This window comes from Sorex fumeus, unplaced genomic scaffold (assembly GCF_029834395.1).
Source record: "Sorex fumeus unplaced genomic scaffold, SorFum_2.1 ptg000169l, whole genome shotgun sequence".
In the NCBI taxonomy this organism is placed as follows: domain Eukaryota; kingdom Metazoa; phylum Chordata; class Mammalia; order Eulipotyphla; family Soricidae; genus Sorex; species Sorex fumeus.
In genome coordinates this window covers 8,030,491-8,045,274 of record NW_026606226.1, presented here as the reverse complement: position 1 = coordinate 8,045,274, position 14,784 = coordinate 8,030,491, and the positions used below count along the sequence as shown (strand labels likewise).

Here is a 14,784-nt window from a genome sequence, read left to right as displayed (position 1 = left end):
TAGATAACCTACTCCCAACAATAACAATGAAAGGCTTTATATTTCATACCTTTCCATCTGTTTCTGATGTTTCTCTTCTCTGGCCTGTGCCTTCATCTGTTGTACCTCAATAGTATCAGGTTTCCTTCTTCGCATGTACAGTTCATGGTTTCCCATACATAAGGCCAAAATTCGCTTATTGATTCTCAGGCGAGGTGCATAAAATACAAAATCCTAAACAAAGGAACATAAATCCAAAGTCTTCCAAGGACAGACACTCTCATGACAGAAAATTTTAACTTATGTGCTTATGAATTCTCAAATCATACTGCTTACACATAAACAGTTCACTTTTCATCCCTCTCCAGTTCTATGGATAGGTTCATATTGTTACTTAAGCATCATTAATTCTTTAGTTAGTCTGAGCATCTTTCCTTCACCTCTATGGAGATCATTGCTTTACCTTTTGCCATTAACCTCAGAACTAGTCCTCTGTTCACAGCAATCAATGTTCTCCTTATCTCTTATCTTCTTAGTAACAGATCAAGAATACTAAGCACTAAATCTAGTATTCAAGGTACAACAATATAAAGTTTAAGATGCAAAGTTTTAAACAAAATTTATTTAGAATAGCACTACTCTAGGACATTCTCACTACCAGAAAGTCAAGATTCTAAAATACTGTTTCTTGGGAATAGTGCTTAATTGAGGAATGGGGAACAGTAATTACTTTCCATATGTCCTAATAAATATTATTATCTACCTTACAGTTCAATCCCAGTTGAAATAAAAATCTATGTATGTTATGAAAGATTAAACCTTATATATTTTAATAATTTTAGTAACATTCACAATTTCATCACAGCGTTAATTTCATTAACAGTGAAAAGAGTAATTTCCAGCAGCAATCTGATACACGAACAATGTCAATCTTTTTTTGGAGGGGAGTGGCAAGGGGGGGATTTGGGTCACACCCGGCAATGCTCAGGGGTTACTCCTGGCTCTGCACTCAGGAATCACTCCTGGCAGTGCTCGGGGGAACCATATGAGATGTCGGGGATCAAACCTGGGTCAGCAATGTATAAGGCAAATGCACTACCCAACAATGTCAATCTTTCAGTGATAAACTTCTGCAAAAAAATTTTTAAAGAGTTAATACATAATACTCATGAAAGAATTTTACTTACAGGTGCCTTCTTGTCGATTGGCTTTATAACAAATTTTTTGTCATTAAATGAAATATTTCTGATTTCACTCCAGGGAAAACCAATTTTCGGAGTTAACCTTAAATAATGAAAATATTCATTTAACTTAAAGCAAGAAAGAACAGACAAAATCCCTAACTTTTGGGGCCCCAGTTTAGCTGAAAAAAAATAGGTTTTAAGAGTTACAGATCTTCTAAGAGTTTTAATTTACTCATAATATACTTTTAAGGAGATATTTGATCAATTAAAAAATCCACTAATGAGATCGGAGAAATGGTACAGATGGTAGGATGTTTGCCTTGCATGCAGTCAATCAGGGTTTGATTTCAGTAACCCACTATGTTCCACCAAGAATGATTCCTGAGTGCAGAGCCAGGAATAAACCTTGAGCTTTACTGGGTGTGTCCCTCGCCCCATGAAAAAAATAAGTCAAAAATTAAAGATGTTGGTAATGTAGCTTAATAGTACAGTTCAAGCTTCATACATAGGAGGAACCTAAGTTTGAACCCCAGCCTTGTCTGAAACCCCTAAAAATCACCCCCAAAATAAATAACTATCCAAACACTTCACAGATATGTTATGAATTTTGCAAGCATTATACCTACTTTTCTAAAATCACCTAGAATAGAAACTGGTTTGGCTTTAAATGCCAGTAGCCTCTACAGATAGTTTTCACGTAAAAACCTAGCACTGTTGTTGACTGTTCAGTCTAGGTATGAGCAACTAACTACATTACAGTTTTTACACAAAATGGAATTGCACATGGATGCATGTCCTAGAACATAATCATGGTGTTAAGCAACACATGATTATATATTTTAACAAAATTAATTTAAATCTCCATAACCAGATCCTGCATAAATATTGGGATTTCAACTCACAGCTACCTTCACCATCCAACACACAGAGATTTAGGGAAGTAGAGGGGACAAGTCATTTTGTCTCTGCTTCTCATATACTTTACTATTTCAGATTACCAATCAAATGTGTCTAAGTGGTCCAATAACAAGAGTGCGAAATAATTATGACACCGACAGAAACAAAAGAAATATTTTAGTTGAGTTTAGAGTATTAATTTCTACATATTCCTTCATATTTCTTTTTTGTAATTGTAGTTAGGATAACATGGTTCAACAGTATTAATATTTATGCCTTTGATGCACAAAGTTGCTGCACCTTCATCACTGCAAAAATGTCCAAAACCCTTTTCCACAACTATTCTTATGTTGCTTAAGTAGACCAGGGACTGCAAATAGCAAATAATTTTTCTACAGAATGCTTTACTCATTACGCATGCATTATACTACCCTCTCATGGTCATTTTAAAGCTAAATTTTTCCATTGCCGTTAAAGGCAAAGTTACTTACTGCTTTGAAAAAGGCTGTTAGATTGCCTCAAATGCTGGGGGGGGGGGGGGGGGGGGAGGGGGGAAGGCAACTGAGATAGAGAAGAGACCACCAAGTAAATGATGCTTGGAGGGCTTGCTCAGGATGGGAGATGTGTACATGATGGCCACTTAGGACCCGTATTGAGAACTATAACAGCCAACAGGAGAGAGTAAAGGGGAATGTCCCTGCCACAGAGGCGGGAGGGATACTGGGAACAATGGTAGTGGAGAAAGGGCACTGGCGAAGGAGTGAAGGGATGAATACTTGATCATTGTATAACTGAAATGTAATCACGAAAGTTTATAAACCTGTAACTGTATCTCACGGTGATTCATTAAAGAAAAAAATTTAAAAAATAAAATTAAAAGTAAATTTAAAAAAAAGAAAAAGGCTGTTAGAGTATTTCTAAGGTAGTACTGCACTTTATTTACATATTTGGAAAATGCTGAAGCAATTTCTTCACACAATCCTCAAAGTAATCCTGTAAGGTAGCCTAGCAATTATACTCAGTTTGCAGTAAATCACTTGACTAGGATCACAAAGATAAAAAGAACCTAACTTAAGCTCTTAAATTTTGGTTAAGGAAAGAAGCTTTTGCAAATATAACATATAAATATGTTGTAATTATAAAAAAGAGATTGAGCTGTTACAAATAATACCAAACTGCTCTTGTTGACAATCCTCAATACCCATCTGTATTTCTATCCCAAAATATAAATTGGTACTCTACTAGAGACTAATTCATAAAACTTTTGTAAGGGCCATACATACGCTTTGTAAAGCTTCTGGGTCTGAAGCTACAGGACTCATGTCCAGACCTACTAAGGGCCACGCAGGTTGGCCAAGTGGGTTCAGTTACATACCAAGTGCTGCTGAGGGTTGAACTCAGGGTATCTCTTTGGGACCAGTAAAATAAAAGATTTGGATCATAAAAACTAGTCTTCAGGGACTGGAAAGAGGGCTGGGTATATACTTTGCAGGCAGGAAGCATGGGTTCAAGCCTTAGCACCACATGGTCCCCTGGCACTGCCAAAAGTGACCCCTAAGCAATTCTGTGTATGCTACAAAAGTTTAAAAAGTGTTCCTATTAGTCAGGACATTTTTGGGGTGTATTTTTTCAGGAGGGAGGGACACCAGAAGTGTTCAGGGGTTACTTCTAGCTCTGAACTCAGAAATTACTCCTGGCAGTTCTCGAGGGGACCATATGGATTCTGGGGATCGAATCCAAGTCAGTCACATGCAAGGCAAACAAACACCCTAACTTCTGTGCCCCATCTTCAAAACATTTTTTTATTTCTCAGGCCCTCCCGTTGATCGTCGATTTGCTCGAGCGGGCCCAGTAACGTCTCCATTGGAGACTTTGTTGTTACTGTGTCTGGCATATCGAATACTCTCGGTAGCTTGCTGGGCTCTCCAAGAGGGGCGGAGGAATCGAACTTGGGTCGGCCATGTTGGCCGCTTGTAAGGCAAACGCCCTACCCGCTGTGCTATCGCTCCAGCCATAATTTTCTTTTCTAAATAATATAGTATTTTAACTTGTTTTAAAATATAAATTAAAAAAACACAAGGATTAAATTAACAAAATGCTCTCTTCTGAAGTTGTTACATATACTAAAATATGTATTTTATTGAGATATAAAGATAAAGGAGAGACCCAGAAAAAATACAAATGCCTAGGATAAGATACTAGTTTCACACCTGGAGGCTTATGTGAAATTTTAAGAAGTATAAAGCAACTGCAGTCATTATTCCTGAAAAGTGCTCTAAGTGTCATTTAAAATCACTTAGTCCACTATGAACAAAACAAGGACATTCTCATTTATAAATATGCAAAAATGTGCTCAAAACTGTTAAAACTATGTGACAGAATATAATAAATCGTGCATCTATTAATTCTTTGTCTTTTTGACCCTGCTTCCTAATTTATGATAATTTAACTTTCATCCTATAAGCCAGGCATAACCTTTAAGTATTCTTCACCTATTAAGAAAACAAATTCAATTATTATTAGATGAAACTCATAAAATATCAGAAATATCAGAAATAATACATAAAATTATATCGTTTGATAAATACACTGAGAATTACAACTTTGAAACTGTAAGATGTTCGTCGCCCACGAACGGCCTCTCTGACTCCTGATCAAGCTGCTTAATGCCATGATCCCAGAGACTCAGAAACAAATCCCGAAACCCAGCAAGTTTGGCAGAAATCCCTACAGATTTAATTGTTAAAATTTCGGAATTCCAAAATCATGCCACCACTACTGCGGCCACGTGACATTATATGTTATTTATGACCAACAATAGAAAACAAATTGTCTACTATTGCCTTTTCAGCAGATCTGAGTGTTGGGGTAAAATCCCAAATAATAATAGTAGGTCTGGTGTCAAAATATTGGATGTAATCAAAGTAGAGAGAGAGTAATGTGGAAATCATCTGCCCCACAGGTAGGGGGAGGGTGTGAGATGGGAGGCATACTGGGGCTTTTGGTGGTGGAAAATGGGCACTGGTGAAGGGACGGGTGTTTCATTGTATGACCAAGACTTAAATCCGAAAGCTTTGTAACTGCTCTCAGGGTGATTCAATAAATAAAATTATTAAAAAAAAAAAAAAAAGAAAGAAAAAAGAAAAAAGAAATTGTAAGATGTTTCAAAAATAGAAAAATTATACCTAAAAACCTAAGTGGAATTAATCTTTGAATTTTGAATTTTCAAAAAAAAGCAGTCAAATCAGAAAAGAACTGTATAGATAGAATGTAAGATTAAAGTCCAAGAGTTTACTGAAAAATGACTTATTCACTATATAACTAATTTACTTACTTGTCATCATGCTCATAAATATTCAGACCCAAAGCATCAACGCCCAGCCATAATTCAGTTCCCTTTTTATTTTTTATTTCAAAATAGTTGACTCCATACATTTCTAAGTCTTGTGCAATCTTCAGGTATTCCATCATGGAATCTTCCCTGTTGAAATAAAGCTAACTGTAATATTTTTAAAGCAAAAGTTTTTAATATCAAATTACAAAAGTAAACTGATTAAAATTTAGTGTTTTAGCTTTTGTTCATATAGTCAAATAATCTTTTGGGAAGTAATCTCACAAAACAATAGTGATACACAGAAAAAGTATTTTAATTTGAGGGAAAACACTAAAATAGCCACCCCAAACCTTAGCATTCCTCTATGCTCTTCATGCCAGTTTTGTATTCTTTCTTCCCACTGCTCTTTTGTCAATTTGTGCTGTTCCAAAACACTGTAAAGAAAATAAATAAAAGCTATAGAAATGTCTCCTATGATTCAAAATCAATATGCCTTTAAAATCAATATGCATTTAGCAGCAGACTGTGGTGACTACCATACAAATCGATACAATAATAAAAGTTCAAAAAACTAATAAAATATAGACAGGTACAAATGACTTTATGCAAAACTGAAAAAAAAATCTGAGTACAGTTGATAGATCAATAATACATGTTTTAAAGCCTTACTAAAATATAAAACTAGGAAAAGCTGTGAGGTTATCTAGGATCATACTAAATTTTTTATGATTTTTTTGGGTGTGAATCTACAATTATCTCAAAATAAGAGTTTCAAAGGAACTTGTTATTTTGAGTTAGACATTTTTAAAAGACTGGGTTGGAGCGATAGCACAGCGGGTAGGGTGTTTGCCTTACACGCGGCCAACATGGCCGACCCGAGTTCGATTCCTCCGCCCCTCCCGGAGAGCCCCGCAAGCTACCGAGAGTATTCGATATGCCAGACACAGTAACAACAAAGTCTCCAATGGAGACGTTACTGGGCCCGCTCGAGCAAAAGACAACAGTATGATGTAACCCATGTGTGAAATATAAAAACAAACCAAACAAAACAGAATAAGAACAAACTCAGAAACAGAAAACAAGACAGTTGTCAGAGGGAAAGAGGCTTGGGGAGGGTGAGAAGAGAAAAGGTCATACAAAGGTGGACAGAAACTAAGATGTTTGGTGATGATCGTGATACTAGAAACGGCAAATTACAGTACTGTAAATAAGAAACTTACATAATGTTCACAAATTAACATTATTTTAATAAAAATTATTTTTAAAGTTAGTATACAGATAATCGTTTGTGGAAATCAGATGAATACTGGACAGGAAACAAAAGAAAAACAGCTAGTTAGTAATTAAAACAAAGTCAGAACTCTTGGGTCTTAGTAATTCTTCTATTCTAACACATGTTCTCTTTTTTCAGAAGCCACACCCAAAGTATCCAGGGGCTACTCCCAGCTCCATTTCCTTTATTTTTGGTACTAAAATTAGCTTTGCTGTTTGTTATTAGAAATACTTCCCAAAGCACAAGTGAGGGGTCAAGAATGTGATTTATGTAGTAGAGAACATGCTTTGCATGTGTGTGGATCCCTGGCAGCCCCTGAGCACCACCAGGAATGCCCTAGGCTCCAAGCATTGCCATGAATGATTTCCCCAACACACACACAAAAACAATACAATATTATGCATATGACTGAGAAGTTAGATTTTTTCACCACTTCACACTTTCATTTTTTTCTTTTAAATTCTACTGCTGTTTATGCAGATGAAAGCAAAACAAGTGTTTAATACCATAAATATTTTAACACCATAGCACAGCAGTAGGGCGTTTGCCTTGTGCACAGCCGGCCCGGCCAAGCCGGGTTCCTCTGCCCCTCTCAGAGAATCCAGCAAGCTACCTAGAGTATCTCGCCCACACAGCAAAGCCTGGCAAGCTACTCGTGATGTATTCAATATGCCAAACACAGTAACAAGCCTCATGATGGAGACATTACTAGGCCCGCTCGAGCAAATTGATGAACAATAGAAGGACAGTGCAGCAAATTCAACATGCATAAAAATTTACCTGACAGTATACTATAGCTTATGTATTTCTCTTCATTTTGGGTCCTATGATAATAATTATCCATCTTTCATTATAGTGAGCCCTCAAATTCTACTTAAGATCTTTTAATAATAAAAACTTTTAAAATACTGCTTTAATCTGCAGAAGTTTTACATAACACAGGGATTTCTTGGCAATAAAGGAATCTTGGGATGAAATTTTCCCTCAAACCAGCTACAGACCGGAGTAGATTTATGAAAATCTCAAAAAGACCATTTTGTTATAACACACACATATTCTATGCATCCCATCCCCTCTAAAGCTCTTTCGAGAGAGATGTTTTGTCCTCCCCTTAATAATTAAGTTTCCCTGTTTTTCTTATTTTGTATTCTTAGTGTCTGACCTCTGTGCTCACCAAAAGTCTGGTATTCGGCTTTGAGGGCATAATCAATGCAGCATTTGCTGGCATCACAAGTTTAAACATGAGTGTGAGAGTTTAACTCTGACTTATGCCACTCTGACTTATGTTCTTCCTTTTTGTATACCACATTTCAAAACTCACTTGGATTTTGTTTAACATACTCTCTACCATATGTTCAATTCCAACACAAAAGTGGTACTAGGAAATAGGCAAAAATTTAAATTCTTTCCCATCTTTTCAAGAACACATAGATTTTCACAGTTCCCTGACTGCTAGTTTTTATCTTCTGCTACCAGACAAACTTCTTTCAAGAAGTGTCCACAGGGCCAGAGGGCTAGCATAGGAACATGGCATTTGCCTTGCGTAGGGCCAACCTGAGTTTGAACCTGGGCACTGCCTATGGTCCATTCCCTGAGCACTTCCCAGTTGTAATCCCTAAGCACAGAGGCAGTAGTAAGCTCTGAACACTGCCAGGTGTGCCCTTCCCCCAAAAAATAAGTGTCCATATCTACCATCTTCCATATTCACTGCCTTAGTCAATCAGAAAATAAATTTAATCCCAACAGGTTACTGAAACGGCTCTTACAAAGGTTGCTACCAACTTCCTATCGTTAAACCCAACTATCGCTTTAGATCTCATCCACAACCCTCTTTCTTATACTCTCTGCTGTCATTCTTATACTTTGATGATTCTTAGTCTCTCTTTCTACATTGGCCTCTGTGATATATCACTCTTCTGGTATTTACTTAATTGGTCCTTTTTTTCCCCTCTCAATATGCCTTATGAGTTTCTTTCTTAATATTTAAAAATTAAGTTCCAGTAAAGTCTAAGCCTTTGTCACATTCTATATTGTAACATTCTACAATTTTCTAATATTTTCAGGCTCCTCTCTTTCATTCCCATGAGCTACTACTTGCTAATTATTCTCTCTCAGACAGCTCACAAGACCCAGACCCACACAGACAAATGAAGACACTAGTATTTTCTCTTCATCACACTGCAGAATATTTCAAACTCAATGGGTCCACAACCAGGATCTTCCTCCTCCGATATGTATTGAGAGAGAAAAGTAAAGTGTCTGCCATAGAGGCAGGCTGGGAGGATGGGGTAGCGGGAAGGAAACTTTGGGACATTGGTGGTGGAAAATGTACACTTGTGATGGGAAGGGTGTTTGCACACTGTATGACTGGAACAACTTTTAAAATTATCTCACAGCTATTCAATAAAAAAGAAAAAAAGAGAAAAGAAAGCACATAAAAACTTATGAATATCAAGTCTTTTGAAAATAGGTTATTTTCTGATCTTTTTTAAAAAAAATAATTTTATTATAGTTAGGTAGTATGTTTACAATGGTGCTAACATTTATGATCTGGGAGTACACAGTCACTTCAGCTCACCACCAAACCTCATTACTCTTTCCCTGGGTACTTAATGAGTCAAGTATGCTATATTCATACATGCACAAAATAATCCAGTCACTGCAAAAGTAATTTTTTTCCATTCTGAACTAAAAGATCAGCATTGACTTTCTACTGTAAGTTTAGTGAATATGAATTAGTCCTTCAGAGACTACCCATCAGAGTAACTGGTTCTTCGAAGTTAAACATCAAGCCTATCTTTCTTTTCCTAAGAATGGGTCACAACACATTATGTATTGAAATAGGACATGAAATAAATTATGAGTAAGTGTAATTCCAATGCTTATAGGATTTTTAAAATCACATGATTTTTTTGTTTTGTTTTATTTTGCTTTTTGGGTCACACCCGACCGTTGCACAGGGCTTACTCCTGGCTCATGTACTCAGGAATTGCTCCTGGCGGTGTTCAAGAAACCATATGGGATACTGGGAATCAAACCAGTGTCAGCCGCGTGCAAGGCAAATGCCCTATCCCCCGTGCTATCGCTCCAATCCCAAAATCATGATTATTAAATGTAATTCAATTGCTTCATCTGCTCCTGCCGTAATAGCAAATAGTGAAAGAACAATTTGAAGGGTACTTTTGACTAAATATGATATTTACAATATGTAGTGATCAAAATGACTCTGTGCATTTTTTACTACAAATAAACTAAATTTTACCTCAATTAAAAACAGACTAATTCTTTTCGTTTTTTTAGGCCACCCCAGCTGTGTTCAGGGCGTACTCTTGGCTTGAGGGATCACTCCTGGAAGGGATGGGAGTTGGTGCGGAGGATCATCCTGCTGCTGGTGATCCAACCCAACCCAGGTCAGTCATATGAAAGGCAAGCACCCTACCTGATGTCCTATCTCTCCAGGAGCAAAGCATAACAACTAATTATCAAATATTAAAATACTTTTTATTTTGGGAGGTGGACACACGGCGGTCCTCTGGAATCCACAATTGGTACCAGGGATTTGAACTGGGGATGGCCAAATGCAAGTCAAATGCCTTAACTCCTGTACTTTCTCACCCACCAAAATGCACTTTATTTAGCACCTATAAACAAGTAGCTGAAAAGAAACACTGTCGACCTAATGAAACAGTAGTGGACATGAGGTAAGTTTATTTTCATATCTAGAATTTACAAAAACAAGACTCTGTCTAAGAGCATGAATAAGTTGTACAGAACTGAAACTCTAGTTTCTCAGTTCTGAATTACAATAGAAATTTTAAAATTCAGGATTCTAGACTAAGGACAATAGCAACTTTTCATGTCCTAAAAGAAAGTTCTCCATGTAAAATACTTCTTTCAGAGAAATGTGTGCTCCTATAATCTAGAGCAAAAGTTTTGTTTTCTTTAAATTTTACCCTCACCCCAGAACCCTAGTTTCAAGACAATCACTTAGCTGGGTTACGCTGGTGATGGACATTTATCTTTGTTTTGGGGCCACATCCAGCAACAATCATGGATTACTCCTGGCTCTACACTCAGGAATCAATCCTGGTCATGCTCAGGGAACCATATGGGATGCAAAGGATCTAACCTGACCCATTGTACTACTGCTCTGGCCTCTGATTTACAAAATTTGATATTTTTACTTTGGGGGGAGCCACACCCAATGGTGCTTAGGGCTTACTCCTGACACAGTGCAGAGCAGAGGATCAAACCTAGACCTCTTCAAGTAAAGCTTATGCTCCAACTTTGAGCCATCTTCCTAGGATTGGTTAAGTATGCTACAGTGTTAGCTGGTAGCAGTGTTTGTGAAATCTAGGAAATTAAACATAAGTATTACTTTTAAATTTTCTAGAGCCAGAGAGATAGTAAGGTGACTAACACCCTCGGGCTGATCTGAGTTTAATCTCCGGTGCCACAATTTATCCCCCAGCCCTACCAGGAATGATCCCTAAACACAGAGCCTAAAGTAAGCTCTCAATACTCCAGGTATGGCCCCAAACCCTCAGTTCACTCCTCAAAGTCCCAGTTCTACGGACCCGAGAGATAGTATATAGCAAGCAAAACACTTGCCTTGCATGTGACCCACCTGGAGTTGATCCCCAACATTTGGTCCCCTAAGATCCCGGTACCCCACAAGTTCCCCTGAGCAATGCCAGAAGTAACTCCTAAGCACAGAGCCAGGAGTGAGCACTGTCAGATATGGCTCGAAACTCAAAAATAAACAAAACAGTTGCTAAGGAGGTAGCAGTATGATACAGACAGACATGGACAGAGGAATAGATGGTGATTTTGACAGCCAACTTTAAAGAGCCTTTTTAAAAGTCAGAAAGTTAATACTACGAAGGAAACATAGTCCAACACTTATTTCTGAAACACATCTGTCTACATAAACATTTTTATCGTGCAGTAATTAGTACATTCAAACCCAAACTCAAATTATCATTGCCTTCCTTTATTGCTCGACTTGTGGGAATAAAAAGAAGTGGCAGAAAGTTCAGGTAACTGCAGAATATATACGCCTATGAGACTGGTATATCATGATTTCTAAAACTGCACTCTTACATCCAACTTCAAACCTAAACAACAAAATATTTACAAACCTGAAAAGTTGTATTCCAAATTTTTCAGGGATTACAAAAGTGCATTTCACTTACCGCTGGGGAAGCAGTCTATCATTAGCCAGATATCCCGGTTTATGAATCTCTTTGTTATAATCTCCATACTTGGCTTGAACAGCATAGGAAGCCAAAAGAACTGCTGTTTCTGGTGGGCAATATATATCATCATTTAAGATCGCTTCTTTAACTTGTAAGAAGAAAAGTCTCTGAGTTATTTCTTGAATTAATTCTTCAGAAACATCTTCAGGAAAAAATTTAGCTCTGAATTTGAACTGCAAAGGATTCTCTTTTTTAACATCTTGCTGTGTTACCTGGAACAATAATTTCAAATATAGTGAAAAAAATTTTTTTAAGTTCAGAATATGAATCTAATTGTACCCAATTCCTTCTAAAATTATTTTTCATTTTCTTGATTTTTGTGCCAGCAGTGCTTGAGGATCAACTCCTGGCAATTCTCTGCTTGGAGGATACATGTGGTGTCCAGGGATCAAACCCGGGGCTCCAGCACGCAAAGCAGGTGATGTGGACACTTGAGCTATCTTTCTGGCCCCCATTCTTTTTTGAAGAAATTAAGAATGTGACACAAATGATTTTAAACCTTTCAGGTTCTAGACACATAAAAAACAAGTGAGAAAAAGTGTGAACAAATGTGAACCTATAACTCACAGACCTATTTAATGACCAACAACCAAATTGATCTTGTGTGTGTCTTCCCCCTACTAGGTAAAATCAATGGTCTCATAAACATAAAGATGCCCTCTGACATCAAGGCGCTTCATCCTCGGTCCCTGAAACTCCTTTTAGGAAACCTTTCTGCAGATGTTTAAATCAAAGTAAAAAAAATACTAAGTTGTACCCAATAATGTTTCTTATGTGCTATATTTTCAAGTAGGAAAGACAAACATCTCTTTTTTCTAATATGACAAATTGGATGATGCCTCATAAGAGGTTTAGCACACTACTAGTGACTTACTGATATAACATCAAAAGGAGACTTGATATCAGTCAGTTAATGGGATTTTCTGACACAAATTCATAGTTATAATAATTTTTCTTTGGTATTTCTGAACAGCCTTTTATTTTTGCAGGTTGTTGGAATATGCTGGCTATGTTTCCATCAAATAGGATAATATTGGTTTGTCCTTTCTCCCTTACCACAGGGAGCTTAGGTTTACTGGGTTACACTGATCACAGTGCTCCTGAGGCACTCCCATTTCTCTGTTTATCTTTGTTTTCACCACCTAAAAATAAAACTCCTCTGTGTGCTGCTTCCCCTATTTGTTAATCACTTATATCCCCAAATCAGACCCTGTGACTTGCAAGATCCTTCTAAGAACTCTGGATTTTATATTTTTAAGTGAAATACTGCTTTTCTCTTTCCCTTATGTCCTTTGCATAGTTTACTTTAGAGCAATGTCCTTTTTTCCTTTTTGGGTCACAGGGGTTAGTCCTGGCTTTGCACTCAAGAATTACTCCTGGCAGTGCTCTGGGGACCATATGAGATGCCGGGAATCAAACCTGGGTTGGCTGCATGCAAGGCAAAGGCCCTACCCGCTGTACTTTGGCTCCAGCCCCAAACAGTCACTTTTGTATAGACACAGGTAGACAGTTAATGCTATGCTTTTGTAACTTGGAGTTAACTGCCTCTGCATTAACATTTACTCCTAGGCATCTGTCATATTTACTGGACTTAGCCTCCGTTGCCCTTAGTTCCTAGCACCCCAAAAGCAGGATCCTGACAAAGGGACTGGATGGACCCAGGGCAAGCTGTAAGCTACCCTGGCTTAGAAATGGGATAGGCCAAGTGTCATAAAACTTATAATAAAGAGCATGGTCACAGACGAACTCTGTCATGAACCAAACAGAAGTGACTGAACAAGTTCCCTGCTAGGGTTAGGAAGGGCTAATTGGCCTGACAACTGACCGTAGTCTGGGATCTATAGCGAGATGGCCCCAGGAGAGCCACTCTATAAGCTTAATATATCCCTTACTGTGTCCACACAAAATGACTAGAAAGATTATTAAGAAGTAAATTTAAGATGAATGTTTATAGACTAAGGAAAGGACAAGTATGTCCTTAGATGAAATCCTGCCCTTGTGCAGATCTCCTAGAAGGATGAGATCTTTGTCTTAGAAGAGCTTCCCCTGGAAGGGCTTTCATATGTTGATTTTGCTACTTCAGGTATGAATAACTGCTACCCCCAACTCTTGGTGACTGCTCTCCATAACTGGATTGTGAGAGTGGGCTGGAGAAGGAATATGGGCAAGGTCTGAGACTAAAAGGAGCCAGAGGAAGAATAAATGGCAACTGATTGCCAGCCAGCCTGGCCCCTATTTTCTTCATCTTTTGTTCATCGCCACTGGTCATCAGAGGGTGGGAAAACAGCCTAATCACCAAACGCACCTGACAAGATGGCAAGAGAGCAACGCATTCATTTTGCAAGTATGTGCGCTAGCGCGCAAGCGCGCACACACACACACACACATACACACACTGTATATATGTTAAGAGCAAATTGCAAAAGATGCCAAAGAATGTGTACAGAATATGTAAGTTCATCAGTTTTATCACCTCAGAAGCCAGTGAAAGATGTCACCAGGAGAGAAGACAACTAATGGGGAAAATACTCTCTTTGCCATTTCTACCATGGGTTTCGACAATTACACCTATGGTTATACTCTAAAATTACACCTATGGTCATAATTTCAAAGGAACTATTGTTAGTGAATGCATTATACATAGTTTACCTTTTTATTTAGTTTAAGCCATGTAGAATAACCTTTGCTGTCCACATACTGTAGTCCAAAGAACCAGACCTCACGCAAACCAACAGTTTTCACCACCTAAAAACAAAGTAAATTTCAGTTCAGAGTTTGAATTATAACTAGAGAGTACTATATTTCAAAAGACATAAAATGATACAGATATTACAGGATATTAAAGAATTCTGAAAAGTC

General features: G+C 37.6%; 1 protein-coding gene across 1 annotated transcript in view; it reads right to left on the bottom strand.

The window, feature by feature from the left end:
* The window catches only part of RDX (radixin), a 74,393-nt gene that overhangs the window by 39,596 nt on the left and 20,013 nt on the right, over positions 1-14,784 (bottom strand). Inside the window, exons 4-9 of the mRNA XM_056107491.1 lie at positions 14,575-14,670; positions 11,863-12,137; positions 5,745-5,828; positions 5,395-5,541; positions 1,167-1,263; positions 50-213 (exon numbers count right to left, since the gene is read on the bottom strand). Of these exons, the coding sequence (XP_055963466.1) occupies positions 50-213; positions 1,167-1,263; positions 5,395-5,541; positions 5,745-5,828; positions 11,863-12,137; positions 14,575-14,670 (863 nt within the window). The remainder of the gene's footprint in view (positions 1-49; positions 214-1,166; positions 1,264-5,394; positions 5,542-5,744; positions 5,829-11,862; positions 12,138-14,574; positions 14,671-14,784) is intronic.